Raw genomic sequence first — 15,512 nt, 5'->3', positions numbered from 1 at the left:
GCTTTTTGAGTTTGGAATTATTTTAAATGCATTTTGATAATATTTAGCGATAATAATTTCCTTGGTCATCGATAGAATCGCATCGATCGGTTTGTTGCAAACAAAATTAATGCCAGAGATCATGTACAAACGTACTTTTCAATAATGCTCTAAAAGTTCATCGTAAATCACTGATATTACATAATTTATGCATTACGCTTTTTAACGCGTCCGGGCTCAGTTCTTGCGGATAATAATAGCAATAAATTTAGCCATGCGTACCCAGAATGTATTCCAACGTGACGTTTATAGCGTTCGAAGATGCAGAGCGTTCTGTTTTTCACATAGATTTATTCAACATATTCGCGCGAGTGGTAAGTAGAATGCACGCGGGAACAACAATTCTCTACTTGATGTGTAAGTATTTATTTACTTCCTACGCAGAGTCTTTTATCGTCAAATTTATTTTAATGCCTCTATTTTCTATATACAAAACAATACATTATTCGTATTAAACATTATTATATTTTTTCTGCATCTTTTATTTTTTTCCCCTATATTTGTAGGTTTTACGATCACGACGATAGAAAATGTTACTTGCATCGTGAACACGAAAATTATCGGAGGACGTCCTGTTCACATTGAACAACGACCATTCATGGTATAATTAATTTTTCATTTTGTACAAATTTCTAATACTTTGAGTGTAACAGTGACGATTTCAGCTTTCTTTGCACAATTCTCAAGGATTCGTGTGCGGTGCGAGTATACTGTCCCGAAAATGGGGCATAACTGCTCTTCACTGTCTGTAAGTGTTATATTCTACACGAACGAAACAAAATAAAATTTTTTTGTAAATAATTTTTGTCACATATAAAATTTTAGTACATATTTATTGTTTGTTTATATCTGGGACTGTTAATTCGTGCGATGTATGACACATACTTAATATGACATAATTTTGTTATTCGAAAAGACTAGATCAGTCCTCGAAGGAGTTGCGAGTCCTATTGAGTTACACATTTTAGTTATCCATCGTGAGATTTAAACCTAAATAAATATTCCTCGACACTGTAGATATTCCTTTTGCTCATAGTACCACATTTTTCTTAATTTAGAACTAATTTTTCCTTTTCCCTACAAGTGTACGTAACGGTTCAAATATTTAAATTGCAATACTTCTAATCAATTCTAAATTATTCATTTTGTAATAAATTTTTATTCCGAAAATTCAATACTCTATCGAACTGTGCCATAGAAACTGGAAATTTTATTTAAATGAAAAAGATACAACATTTTGAAAGTATTACAGTTCTTTAATTTGGGCAATTTATGAACATTGACACGATATTTGTTATTCTATGGTTTCGGGAAATTTCATTAGATTTTTTATATCGCGACTGTACGAATAATTAACCATTGTATTGATTATTCAGGATATCAGAGGAAACGATAGATTATTACGTACGCGCTGGATCAAATACACCTTGCGGAGGATCGTTGCACAGATTTACAAAGGTGTACGTGTACAATGACACGACGTTTCTATATTGCTTTTCCAGCATGTTTCACCACGATATTGCCCTCTTCAAAGTATGGCCACCATTTCGTTTTTCAAATTCAGTTCGAGCTGTTCGATTGCCGGACGAATTCAAGCAACCTCCTCTTAAACTATACGTCTGTGGCTGGGGTCACATTGATTTTCGAAGTGACGTGAGTATCTTCTCGTTCAGGTTAGTGTACAATACTTTCAGGGAAATTTGAAGGGTTATTGATTGTAGAAAAGTTCGAACCTTCTGAGATTGAAAAATGTTGGTTCACTCTTCGGAATAGAAGTCGAAATCATTTTTCAATTTGTGAGAAAAGTTTCATACCCTTCTTTGTTCTAGAGAGCGATCAGCAATGTCCTAATGGGAGTTTATGTCCGTCAGACATCGTACGGAATTTGTATCAAGGAGACTCCGGAGTACAAGACACTCGTGAAAGATGAACAGCATCTCTGTTATGGAAGCCATGGAAGGGATTCCTGCTACGGAGATTCAGGAGGTTCCTTGGCAAGTAGAAACACAATTTACGGTATCGTATCTTTTGGCCAAAATTGTGGCAGAGTGTCAGGAGTGTATACAAAAGTCTCGTATTATCGACGTTGGATTAAACAGATTACAAACTTATAAATAAAAGGTGAAGCAAACAGTACGAAACACAAATGTTGCGTTTACGAATGGAATACATCGATATACAAAGGGCATGAAGTGAAAAAAATAAGAATATTTTTTATCGATAGATGTAAACATGCTGCGAATTAGAAAGAAATATAATTTTTTAATTAATTTGATATTTTCTTTCTCGACTAAAGTCTTTTAAACATCCTGAGAATTAGTCTCTGAGAAAATTTTGTTCATTGTAAACACAACGGAAGGTGGTACAAATATGCAGTTTAATTGTTCTTATTGGGTTGTTCGGGAAGTCATTTCGTTTTCCAAAATGGAGAATATATAATTTAGTAAAATGTTTACACGCTCTAAAAAAAATCGTGTTTCATTTTCACCAAGAAAGACAAAATGACTTTCCGAACAACCTAATAAGAGTGAGAATAATGATATGTGGACATAAAATATCTAAAACAAAGAATATAGTACGTAAGAATTGTAAGTACGTGATGTTATTAAAACTTAACCTCAATTGAGCGTTTAACCTCTTTGAGGCGTTTAATGGTAAAATAAACGAATATTTTCGTGTAATATTTTTTCATGGTTTAAGAATTTATTTCGTTTCGCATTAAAACTACATTTTTTGATACGAATTAATTGTCGATGAGTGGATTGGAGACGTTCCAAGGAACACTTGAAAATAATCGTTTCCAGGAAAGATAGAAAGCCGTGTCGAACGATAGTGTGGACCCCGTCGCGTTCAGGTTCGATGCACGCCGGAAGTCCATTACGCACGTTCTGCGCAAGATCCTGCTACGCATACAACTACTAAACGCACGTACCGTGTACTTAGGGTTGAATGAAGTTCGAAGCCCTTGAGTAATACGTAATTAGAAACTATTGTGCATTCCGTTTCGTATTATCGGCACGCATAAGCGTCAACGCGAGAATGATTATATTTTATCACAAAGGGACAGACACAGGAACAATTTCAACTTCTTTCAAAAAAAAAAAAGAGAAAAGGAAAGAATAAATTACACAAAAGCGATCTTTCGATCGAGACGATTTTTCAATTATTGATAAAAGACGAAGAAAAAGATAGCATCGATGGAAAGAATATATTTGAAGTTAAGAGGTTATGCTCGATCGATCGAGTGAGAATTAAATTTGCAAGATGTTTTGTTATCGTTGGTAGCACCGAGAAACGAGTGATTTTTCAGGAGAAATGAAATCCAAAGTTCAAAATGAATCTTCCGTGAGGAACTTTCGTGTAATATTTTTTCACGCTTCAAGAATTTAATTCGATTTGCGTTGAAAATCAAATTTTAATACGAATTCACTTCTAAGAAATATGACCTCGAAGATTTGATACCTGACAGTAGCAAATTTTATCACAGACGATGTTTCATTTATGTTTACTATTTATAATATTGAATATTTTTCTGAATAATTCACAGCGAATAACACGTGAATTTGGTAACACCGTTGCTGCGACCTCTTATTGTGAAAGATATTACTATCACACGACTGTCCAGGTGTTAAGATGGCGATCACATCCACAACATCTTGTCACCTAAATTTGAAGACTCAAAGAATTGCTTAAATATTCGGTGGTAAAAGCACGTTCGGTGTTTGGGCTATTGTTTCGCGGTGCGCACGCGAGCGTTACTAGCTTGTTGTCATTTACCTCGCATGACTCACCCACGCAGATTACCCTAACCATCGACTACCGGCTTTTCCACCGGTGTGTCGAGGGTCTTTAAACTCCCTAGCTGCATGCAACGCGCGCGAAGTGTCTTCGTGCCAGACCGTGAGAATGGATGTTCCTATCGCGAGGAACGTTCGTCGATTTATCACTCGACTAGATAACAAACTATTTCTTACGATAACAAATTTGTTTGGATAATAACACCATACAGTTTACTCGATAAGCACCGAATCGTGTCTTAATAATAAATCATTTGAATTATGATACACATGCTTCTGCAAGTGATCAAAAATAGAAGATCGTCACAAGGGGTGATATTGAAACAATAATTTTACGTTTTGACTCATTAGATTTGGGACCTCAACGGATCTTGACAAACTTTCATTTAAAGACGTTATTTTATCAAAGATAATTAAAGGGTTCGGTGCAAGGATCGAGTATCTTCATTTCTTGATGAAAATAAGTTAATAACAAGCGCACAGAGATATCTCTACCATTAGTGAGGTATTTGCACGATCAAAGAAATAATCGGTGAAGACACGTATGTGTATATACATATAGTTTGTACATTTGTAATTTCTTTTCGTAGGGCGATAAGGCAAAATCAGTTAACAAACAGATAGAATAGTACTTTTTTTTATAAATTATTATGATACATAGATGCTTCAGCTTCTACATTGGGTACAGAAGTGAAATAGAAGAGACGTTTTGTGATATTTTGTAAACTAGAGATATCTGATTACTGCACTTTAAATTAAAGATCGCTCAGTTTTCAGAAACCCGTTCAGTGTCAGTTTGAGTACATCTAATTGTAAGTCTTCAAAGTCGTTTTGCAGAAAGTTGTCTTTAGAGTATCATAAATTCTGTCGACGTTCACGGTGGTCTAGATAACATGCTCTCTTTTATCAAATTCGAAAAGATACTACACCCAATATAAATTTCCATTTGTGTTAATCTCTAATTGAAAAATATCGACCATTTAGATTAAATACAAGATGGACGACTTTCAAACTTTTAGGCCTGTGTTAGAATATTTTCGAATTTTACTGTATCCAAAATTGTTAATTTCTAACTGAAAAATATCGACCATTTATGTTAAATACACTTCAATTACCAGTGGAAAACTGAATTGAAAAAATAGACGATTTGCAAACTATTCGGACTGTGTTAGCGTATTTTCGAATTTTACCGTGTCCAAAACTTCCCTATCGGAATCATCAATGACTTTGCGATAACTCACCCTGTCACCACTTGAGGGTAAACTTTGTTGCTCTTCAGCAGCAGACGTCTGAACTTGAAGAACCACGTGCTGCTGCACTTTGGGCTGCAATTCTTCTGTGACACACTGTTTCTTTTCATGCTTTTCGTGATATCACTGTGAACTACACTCTCCCAATCTGCATTTGGAAACACAGGCAGTTCTTCAATACCAACGATGATGTACGAGTTGGAGGAATTTTTAATCGATAATCTCGCCGAGGGGTTGGTAGTCCTTTTGGGTAGCCTCTTGTCCAATTGCATATTGTCTTCCAGAGAGCAATCAGGCTCCTCGTCCGTCATGATCGAAAGATTTCTGTTTCTCAGATACTTTTGCCTATACGCGATCGTGTCCCTCGTGTTCCCATTCTGCGGACCAATTCTTTGATTTTCGAAATTCGACGCGTCACTTGGACGTTTAACGCGACGACGTCTCAATTTCACCAAATCGGTTAACATAATTATTAGAATGAATTACTTTTGCTATTAATTTGATCACAATACTCGTAATATTATTCCTGAATGTTTCTATTTTGCACCATGTGGTAGTTTGCATGTCAGTCGTTGCAGTATTAAAATATTATATTTACAGAAGATGTTCCGTTTAAGTTGTTTAGGTTTGCCATCATTTCAGCGTATTGTGTGTCCCGTGTGAGCCTCGCGCACGAAAGAGTGGGACTGTGAAGTCGACAGAGTAAATATTCACCGAGTGGGAACACAATGACCATAAGCCCGTGAGCAAGTAGTAGGGGCAACCGATTGTTTCTGATGTGTCTCGTGCCTTTGGAAATCCCCTGTTTCATCTTATCATTTTCCGTTGGGACGGATAAATATTAATCACCAACATGTTGAAATTCCCCTAGTTGGCCGGCCAGTTGTTAATTATAATAATAGAAAAAAACGATTGTCGTCTCGAAAACTCATATCACGTCGTGAGAAAGGATGAGTATCCTTGAGAGTTGAAAAGAATGATTCTGAGGAGGGACACGAGTCCTGTTCATCAGAATTTTTATTGTGCAACGCATGTGATTAACAAAGAGAGACATTGGCTAGATGCAATGTAATATTTGCACCGCTCTATTTACGTTGTTATGGCAATGTGCCTATTACAATACTCTTTAGGACAGATCGTTTGAGTTTCCATCAGTAAATGAAATAGATAGTAGATAAAAAAATTGATATGTATCGACAGTGAACTATACTAATATATAAATAATGCTTTCACATATTTCCCATTAACTGTACTAGTATATAAATAATGCATTCACATATTTCCCATTAACTGTGCTAGTATATAAATAATGCCCTCATACATTTTCCATTAACTATACTAGTACATAAACAATGCTCTCACATATTTCCCATTAACTATACTAGTATATAAACAATGCCCTCACATATTTCCCATTAACTATACTAGTATATAAATAATGCTCTCACATATTTCCCATTTACCATACTAGTATACAAATAAAGATCTTGCGTGTTTCCTATTAACTATACTAGTATATAAATGAAGCTCTCACATGTTTCCCATTATATTATATATACTAGTATATGAATAATGTTCTCACATATTTTCCATCTATCTATTGTTTTTATGCATACTTTTTATATACAGGGTATCCCAGAATGTAATGGTTAATTGGTGCCAAGATATTTTATGAATAAAAATAAGAAAAGAAGTCGTATACAGTTAGACGAAAAAATACTTCGTTAAAAAGTTATAATAGAAGTATGAAATCATAATGGACTTTTTCTTAGTACATCATAACGTAAGAATAACTCAATGATATTTGTGTAATTTGTTTATGCACGTTGTGTTTATTTTTCGTTATTAATCTCTCACCGTTAATACACAATTTCAAAGATGGTTGGGTGTTAAATTCTAGGATATCCTGCATGAGAAAAGAATTATTTTTATTTATATTTAATTCTTTTCTTTTGCACTTTATCGAATTTTCCTTCCAATATAATTATTATATGTCTTTATCAAGTTTAGGCTCACCAGAGTTGTATTCAGTATGAAATACAGTATCGAGAAAAGAATTAATATGTAAAAATAAATATAAATGTATGTTTATGATCGAAAGTCGAATTACAACTGCATGTTGTTATTAACCTAATCTCTAATTGTTAGACAAAAAGAGCAGTTGATCATTATCCAACTTAAGAAAAACGAATATTAACTTTTTCATTATACAGTATCGTTTTAATAAATACTTCATAATTGAATAATTTAATTTTATATTTTACGTTTTCTTATATTACTAAATTCTAATTAATATAAACGGTTTATCAGTCGTAAATAAACATACTCCTTATAATATTTCTTAACACAGCTGTATTCTAGAAATAAAAATTGTTCAAAACCTTGTTTTTCAAAATTTATCGAACGACAAAACTTATTGAACAACCCATTAAAGTTTTCTCCGTGAGTTTTGAGTTATCTTCGAAAAATAAACAGCAATAGTAATCTAAGAATAAAATTGTGGAAATTGCAAGTTTAGTAGAAAAACTGAAAATAGTTTTGTTTAATTTCAAATTGTAGAATACGCATGTTTAAGTGGTCACTTTTCGATCATTCAGTGTGAACAAAGACCAAGCAAATATAGTTTCCCAGCGTATGATACTGCGGTTTCTTATCAAGGATTGCGGAAATTTGAATCACACATTTAACGTACTATTGTCGTACATTAATTGGTAAAGTACCGAGATAAAATCGGAAGTGTTCAATAACGTGTAGTGTCGATAGTAAAAATTGTTACAACATCACGAATCATCACTGTCCACGACCAATTCCATTTTCGTTTCTTATCGACGATTATTGGTATTCGAAGATACTAACCGACCAGGACCTTTGGAGAAACAATTGGAACAATTATCCTTTCGATTGTTATCTTTCTTTGTTTCCTATATATTGGATTGTTCGAAAAGTCATTTCGTTTTTTTTTTAGTGAAAATGCAACACGATTTTTTTAAAGTGTATAAACATTTTATTAAATTATATATCCTTTATTTTGGAAAACGAAATGACTTTCCGAACAACCCAATATATGAAAAAAAATCCACGTTGTTTGACTCGAATATTCGTTACTGTTTCGAGTAATATATTTCCTCGCAGCGATTAAAAAAATTAAAGAAGTCATTCCGAAGTTACGTGATCGCGAAGGTGGCACTAAATATTGTACAATTTTTGGAAAACAAGAAATACATCTAAACATCAGAAATGAGATTTTCTTTCCCTAAAAAGTTCAAATGAGATGATAAAAAGAGACGATAAAAGTAAATATAAAGTTTAAATTTTCTCGGTTGCAATCAATGTACGGAGTAACGAATCGTGGTGCATTGTACAAATAAAAATTTTTATTCGAATAACTTGAGCCGAATGTTTAGTTTCGAGTAACTTCGGTTGTAAATATTAAATACTACTTTTTCACGTTATATACAGGGTGTCGCATTTATCGCGATCACCTAGATATTTTCTCTGTTTTCAATAACAAGAGAAAGTGTCTTAGGTAGGAATAGTTTGATTCGAAGAGTTAAATATTTTTACAAGCAAAATTCTTTCATCAAGGTCACCTTTCTGAGATTTCAGGGTCACCAATATTTGTTTCAATAAGACGACACATTTTTATTACTGTAATGTCGTAGCTGGGGAAAAAATAAATTCAATTATGTCTTGTATATTGACCTTCGAACGACCTCTAACAGAAAATTTCTCGTTTCACATATTTTTCAACCTAAACATATTTTTACGGTTGCGATCAATAAACGGAGTAACGAATAATAGTACATTGTTATCTACTACGTCGTTTCAATTCAACTGTTGTAACAAACCATTGACGAAGTTACAGTCTATTTACATTTACAACAAATGAACAGGAAATTCTAGAGAAAAGGAAGTACGATCGTGAAAATGTAGTTAACAATTAAGTTTACAGTTATCAGTACCTACATACAGAATAAAAAAAAGTTGGTAATTTTTCCGTTCAAATTGATTATGTTCAACTACCTATTCCATTGCATAACTATAAGCAATTCGAAGACACTACTTTCGTCGATACAATGTAACTATTAATTGTTTTCAAAAATTGTTTAAATCGTTTCACCACTTACTTTACAGAACATCATTTTTCATTTCTATCGATCTCGACGAAAATGTTGTATTCGAAAAACTGGTAACTAAAAGAAATTTACATATTTTTTGCAACGACCGATGGCTATTTACCATTTCATTTATCCAAAGTAATTATTGTTGGAAGAAAATAAATTTTCCGGTAAATTTCAAAGTTTCAATTTCGTTATGCAATACTTACATGGGCCTGACTCCCACGCAAAGGACCTTGGGCATAGTTTTAATCCATCTGTCTTCGTATGCATCGTAAGCAGCCTTTGGTTGATACGCGTGCTTTCGCTTGAACACTATCCAGCTGAGCATTCTGCGAGCGAATATGTGATCTTCACAGGTAATTTTCACCAACTCTCTCGAAAGCACACCGAAAAACGTCACCACGACACCGTTCGAGGAGTTCGCTTTATCGAGTCGGTTAAACAATGTTTCAACTGGACGGTGTACAGTTGTTGCCGTGAGGCGTATGTTCAGCCGTGAAAGATGAATTATAAGGTGTCGCAAATGAAGTGAAAATAACGTTACACGTAACACACCGTTCAGGTTTAGTAAATAAAACCGCATCGGGCAGTGTTACGTTTCCGTCGCCGCGTTCAAAGATTACGTATTACTGAACAGTTGGAAAAAATCTATTTTCGTGTTTTGCAAGTACCTACGTAGTCTCGTGAGCTGGTTTCAGAAATATTACGTCGCATTCTATTGTACGTAATGGACGACGTAATTACGTAATTTAAGCGCAAGCTCGAACGCTCTCACTGCCACGAAACAATGTTCCATTTTCCGAATTTGTTTAAAATTTTGAAAGGATATACCACGAAATCGCTCACATCGGTATATCGAGTCCTTTTTTACACGTGGCTTTATTTTATTTTAATGGAGCTTACAAAAAGAGTACATAGAAATCGATATTCCCGATCTCAAAGGCCGCCATTTTATTCGAACTAGAATATTGGAACTTTTTTAATCGTGGCCAACCGCGCTATATACTTTAAACATTCGTTTGGTCGTTGTTCGCAATTTGTAATTGGCATCAGCTGATAGAGATGTTTTAATCGTTACTTTAAATAGTAAATGAAAATGAAGTTCCAATTCGGGTAATGCTTCTGGAAAATAATACGAAAAAGTACTCGAGGAGAGACTCTACGAAGGAAAATACTACCAAGATTGTTAATTTTACAAGTGATATTTAATTTGCGATTATTACAAATTTATTTTTGTGCGTTCTTTCTAGATCTTTATGGTTCGCAACCAGACATCAGATTAAACGGAATTGCCTGCATACCGCATTAAAGTAAGGAACTGGCTCTATAACGTTATTACCGCCTTTTGATCTTTCAAACGAAAAATCCTTATCTTTCCGCTCATCAAGCGTTCGCTGTTTCGTGCGTTCCGGGATGATTCCTCTTCCTTCGTCTTCGTCCTTTTCCCCTCTACCCTCTCCACTCTCACTCTTCGTATCTAGGGTTTTTTATTACCGCGTCTCTTATTAGAGGTCGGGGAGCCCCTTTCATCTTTCAGCGAGTTTTACCTTTAACCTCGCGTTATTGACTCAAGACGCCATCTTTAAAGGAACGGCGCAAACATTGTCCTCTTGATATCCGAGTTAACAACGAACACTAACCTATAAAAAGTTACTATCCGAGTGATTGTTACAAGTTTTCATCATTCTGGAACAATCTTTACTCGTTTATTAGGCACTAGTACTTAATAAATGTTTACTAGAATTTGATTTTCATAAAAATCTGTAGGTCTTTCTTCGATTAATTTTAGTTTTGGAAATTCAAGTTTCAAGGATAAAATTAACCTTCTAAGTGTTACTCTCCTCTCTCCATAATACTATTAGGTTGTTCGGAAAGTCGTTTCGTTTTTTTTTTTGGTGAAAAGTAAACACGACCTTTTTAGAGTGTATAAACTTTTTATTAAATTATATATTCTCCATTTTGGAAGACGAAATGACTTTCCGAACAACCCGATATTATATCTTGGAAACTATCGGAGATATAGGGAATTTTTGATGGAAAATAATATGGCGTATCGGCAAAAAAAGAAAAAAATAATAATAAATGGAACAGTCAAAAAATCATTTCGCGAAAGTTTTATCAACCGAAAAAATTTATTGAGCTACCTAGTACTGTACTGTTCAATAAGTTTAATCGAACAACAAAATTTTATCAAACGACAAAACTTATCGAACAACCTAGTATAATACTTGCTTACCGTAGGGTTAAGAAATAAAGTTCCTCTTTTAAGATGTTTGTGATCGAACCAGTACTACCTCCACTAGCTATTGTTGTCACAATTAAAATGACCAAACCCATAGAAACCCAAGTAAGATATTTGTGGTCAAACCAATACCATTTCAACTTGTTATGGTGGTCATAGTTAAAATGACCAAACCTATAGAAACTCGAGTAAGATATTTGTGGTCAAACCAGTACCATTTCAACTTGTTATGGTGGTCACAGTTAAAATGACCAAACCTATAGAAACTCGAGTAAGATATTTGTGGTCAAACCAGTACCATTTCAACTTGTTATGGTGGTCGCAGTTAAAACGACCAAACCCATAAAAACCCAAGTAAGATATTTGTGGTCAAACCAGTACCATTTCAACTTGTTATGGTGGTCACAGTTAAAACGACCAAACCCATAAAAACCCAAATAAGATATTTGTGATTAAACCAGTACTACCTCCAATTATTATGGTTGTCACAATTAACATGTCCAAACACGTAGAAACCTAAGGAAGACACTTACGTGTACCTTATAGTTAAGAATCAAAATTCCTCTTTTAAGATGTTTACGATCGAACCTCCACTTGTTACGATTGTCACAGTTAAAATGACCAAACCCATAGAAACCCAAGAATAGATACCCACGCGAAGCTTCATCAAGGGTATCAATTAACAAGACTCTTCCTCGTCACACGTTATTCCCTCAGAAGATTCGCTACCTACCCCGTTCGTTCTCATCTCCTGGCGAGTCCATCAAGATTTTCGTGGCAGTCAGGTCGCCGTACCAAAGATCTCAATCAATCCACCTTGCATTTCCCAAAGACATCCACCGCGCACCCTCCACCCCACCCCACCCCCCTTTCCGCAGTCTCGCACAGGCTGCGGCGTCCGGAAACTGTGCTGCAAAACATACGGGGGGATGGAGCCGGAGGTAGGGTGGATTGAGACGTGTCGGGGTGTGGCCGGTCCCGGGATTAACCCCTCTGACAGCCAATCATATCCACGGTAGCCCCACCAGTCGGTTGACTGCGAAAGCTGGCTGAAACTGTCGTCCTCGGCCTCTACCCTCCCCGACAATCCCCACCGCTAATTGCCCCGGCTTTAATATCGCGCGTGAAACGAGAACCAGGAGCTTCTGGCTAGAGGGGATGGACAGGACGAGGGGTGGTAAGGCGGCAGAATATGCTGGAGAAACCAGCAACTGCGTCCGTTTCGCGCGTGTTCTCTGTGACATCTACATCGAAACGAAAGCTGTCGGTGTATGCGCATATTTGCGCATTTTACGCAGGGGAAGTTATTTAATGCATACCTAAATTCTACGTTTATAATATGTATGTATGTATATATATATATATATAATTGACAATTGAAGACTTGCACTGCAACCGTATAATAGGTTGATCGATAAGAAACGGAGTTATTAGGTTCGTCGTTTTATTTTTCTAAAAATGTGTGAAAACTGAGTACTCAGTTCCAAAGTTGAGTCGCTTTACCTTTTTAAGATACGTGTCTATTGAGGTAGTTATGGTCGTCCAAATCTTACAATATTTTCAAGTTTCGTGGAGTATCAGGGAGTATAAATACATCTTAAAAAAATTTGATAAAAGAGAACGTAGACAGTTGTGAAAAAAATTTTAGAAATCGTGACTATATCTTTTTAAAATACATATCTATGGCGGTAGTTATGGTTATTCAAATCTTGTAAGATCTTCAAATCCAATGGAGTATCATAGAGTATAAATCTTAAAAAAAATTTGATAAAAGAGAACGTAGACAGTTGCGAGAAAAATTCTAGCAATCGTCACTTTATTTTCTTAAAATACATATCTATAGTGGTAGTTATGGTCGTTCAAATCTTTCAAGTTTATTGGAGTATATTTACGGTCGTTCAAAGTTGAAGTGTCATAGTATTTTTTTTTTTTTTATAATGGAAAAAACGAGAAAACTTATTGAACAACCTATTATATAGTTTCTTTACGTTTATGTATAACTTTTAACCCATTCGCGGTCTGTGTTCTATATACTGTCTCCGAAAATATTCTTTGCATTGGTAGAAAATTTTTCTTGAAATCAGTACTAAATAGGAAATTCAAATAAAACATAAAAGATACGTATTTTGTACTGTTATCAATGTCCTTGAAGAATGACAAACTTACTTCAATCAATATTAACACTTTAAATCGTGTTTAGAATAATGCCAATCGATTCGATTGTTTCAAGTATTTTATATCATAGATACAAGTATTTTAACGTAATAATGTTTCGTTTGTTTGTAACATAGTAACCTATTCTTGTTGTCTTCTGAAATTTCGATGTAAATTCTTTTAACTTTTGTTACACCTTTTAGATACAATTAAAATATATTCGAAGGTAAGGATATGTTTAAAAATTCGTTTGAAAGATTCGTTGCTTCTTAATTCTCCATTCGAACACTTAACGAGTACCAGAGGGATAAAATCTCGCAAGTGGTGTGATTTTCGTAATTCCTCTACCTCGTGCTGTCGAGATCGTGTGTTTCACGGTAATGTTCGATTTTCGAGGCATTTTGCGAGGTTCGTTCGCTTTATTAATGATCCCGCGATTATCGAGGTACCCGGGCGCGCTGCGAGACTGTAACAGAGATTGATCGACGTCACGGTCGGAGTCAATTTGCGTCATCGGTTGGACTGCGATGACGTCGCACGCGGAGATTGGTATACGTTCCTCTTGTTTCGATGAGCTTCTTACACGAAACATGGCACGAGTAATATTAATTCAGCTGACGTCAATGGATATAGCTGTAGAAATCTTCGTATCGTGTCGAGTACACAGTTTTAAATCAAGCGTCGAGTACTCGGTTTAAATCTCATGGTGTGAGATAGAATTAATTCAGCTGACATCAATGGATAGCTGTAGAAATCTTCGATCGTGTCGAGTACTCAGTTCCAAAGCTGAGTCGCTTTACCTTTTTAAAATACGTATCTATAGCGGTAGTTATGCTTGTCCAAATCTTACAATATCTTCAAGTTTAGTGGAGTATCATGGAGTATAAATCATTAAAAAAATTTGATAAAAGAGAACGTAGACAGTTGTGAGAAAAATTGTAGCAATCGTCACTTTACCTTTTTGCTATATTTGCTATATTATCAATACAGTAAGAACGTCCTGTGTAACACGAGAAATACAGTTGCTTCAAAAAGTAATCGTATCCTATAGTATAAGAATATTCTTCTTGTAAAATTGATTTTAATGAAAGTTTGTATGCATGTAGAGCATATAGAGACATTTTTTTGTCCACTAGAAATTTCTTTAAGAAAGTGAAATCAAGTCTCAAAGGTTTCAATGTTTTTTTTTTTTAATTTTTTTAATCCAATTTTTCTTGATATTTTTTGCAACAAAATAGTAGAGCACTAAGAGCTGAACGTTTTTTACATGAAAAGTTTCATTCTATTTCGCACCATTACGAAGTTGTATTTGAAAAATTGAAGAGACAGTGGCATTATGAAGGCTGACTCTCATTTTCTTTAATACTTCTTAATCGTGCGTGTTGCAACGTAAATTTTCTTATAAAAAATGTTTTTTAGCGCTCTATCGTTCCACTGTGAAAAAAGTCCCCTAAAAGAATTGTATCAAAAAAGATAAAGAAATATTTAATTTTCCAAAATATTCAATTAATCCTCTCGAGAACATTTTGGTCGACAACAGATTCATGTCACCTGCGGCCCTGTATGCTTTACACGTACACGAATTTTCATTAAAATCAGACTTGTAGGTTAGAAGAATTTCCTTACAATATAGTACAAAAATACTTTTTCGATCCCCTGTGAGATGTTCCGGGTTTTTTTTTAAAAGAAAAAGGATTTAACTTTCTTTGGTAACTAGACTCGACGAATATACCCAAAAACTCACGGACGAAATTAGTCATGTATCCGAGCGTGTTAATTTTTAACACCCTGCGACTAATTAAAGACTGTACGAAAGGAAAACTCGACCGAAGGGAGATCCGCCGAAGCGAACGAAACTCTTGGCCCCTGGGATCGTTGTCTTCGCCTTCTATATTGGCACGTAAGGGCG

General features: G+C 34.9%; 2 protein-coding genes across 5 annotated transcripts in view; one reads left to right on the top strand and one right to left on the bottom strand.

The window, feature by feature from the left end:
- The window catches only part of Stac (C2 and C2B_Munc13-like domain-containing protein staccato), a 49,498-nt gene extending 39,948 nt beyond the window's left edge, over positions 1–9,550 (bottom strand). Inside the window, exon 1 of one of the 4 annotated variants that reach the window (XR_012993467.1) lies at positions 5,078–5,682. Coding sequence is in view for 3 of the 4 variants with exons in the window: in XM_076321433.1 (XP_076177548.1) it covers positions 5,078–5,553 (476 nt within the window). In the remaining variant the exon portion in view is untranslated. Of the gene's footprint in view, positions 1–5,077; positions 5,683–9,413 lie in introns of those variants that run through there. The other 3 variants (XM_076321453.1, XM_076321433.1, XM_076321444.1) reach the window with 3 other exon arrangements.
- Positions 267–2,153, top strand: LOC143153726 (trypsin 3A1). The gene is given in 5 exon segments (XM_076325203.1): positions 267–346; positions 424–640; positions 693–787; positions 1,416–1,696; positions 1,873–2,153. Coding segments are annotated over 5 exon segments (954 nt in total).
- Positions 9,551–15,512: the final 5,962 nt, after the last annotated feature.

Source organism: Ptiloglossa arizonensis, chromosome 1 (genome assembly GCF_051014685.1).
Source record: "Ptiloglossa arizonensis isolate GNS036 chromosome 1, iyPtiAriz1_principal, whole genome shotgun sequence".
NCBI classification, from domain to species: domain Eukaryota; kingdom Metazoa; phylum Arthropoda; class Insecta; order Hymenoptera; family Colletidae; genus Ptiloglossa; species Ptiloglossa arizonensis.
Note: the sequence above shows the minus strand (reverse complement) of the source record. Positions and strands in the feature narration are given on the sequence as shown.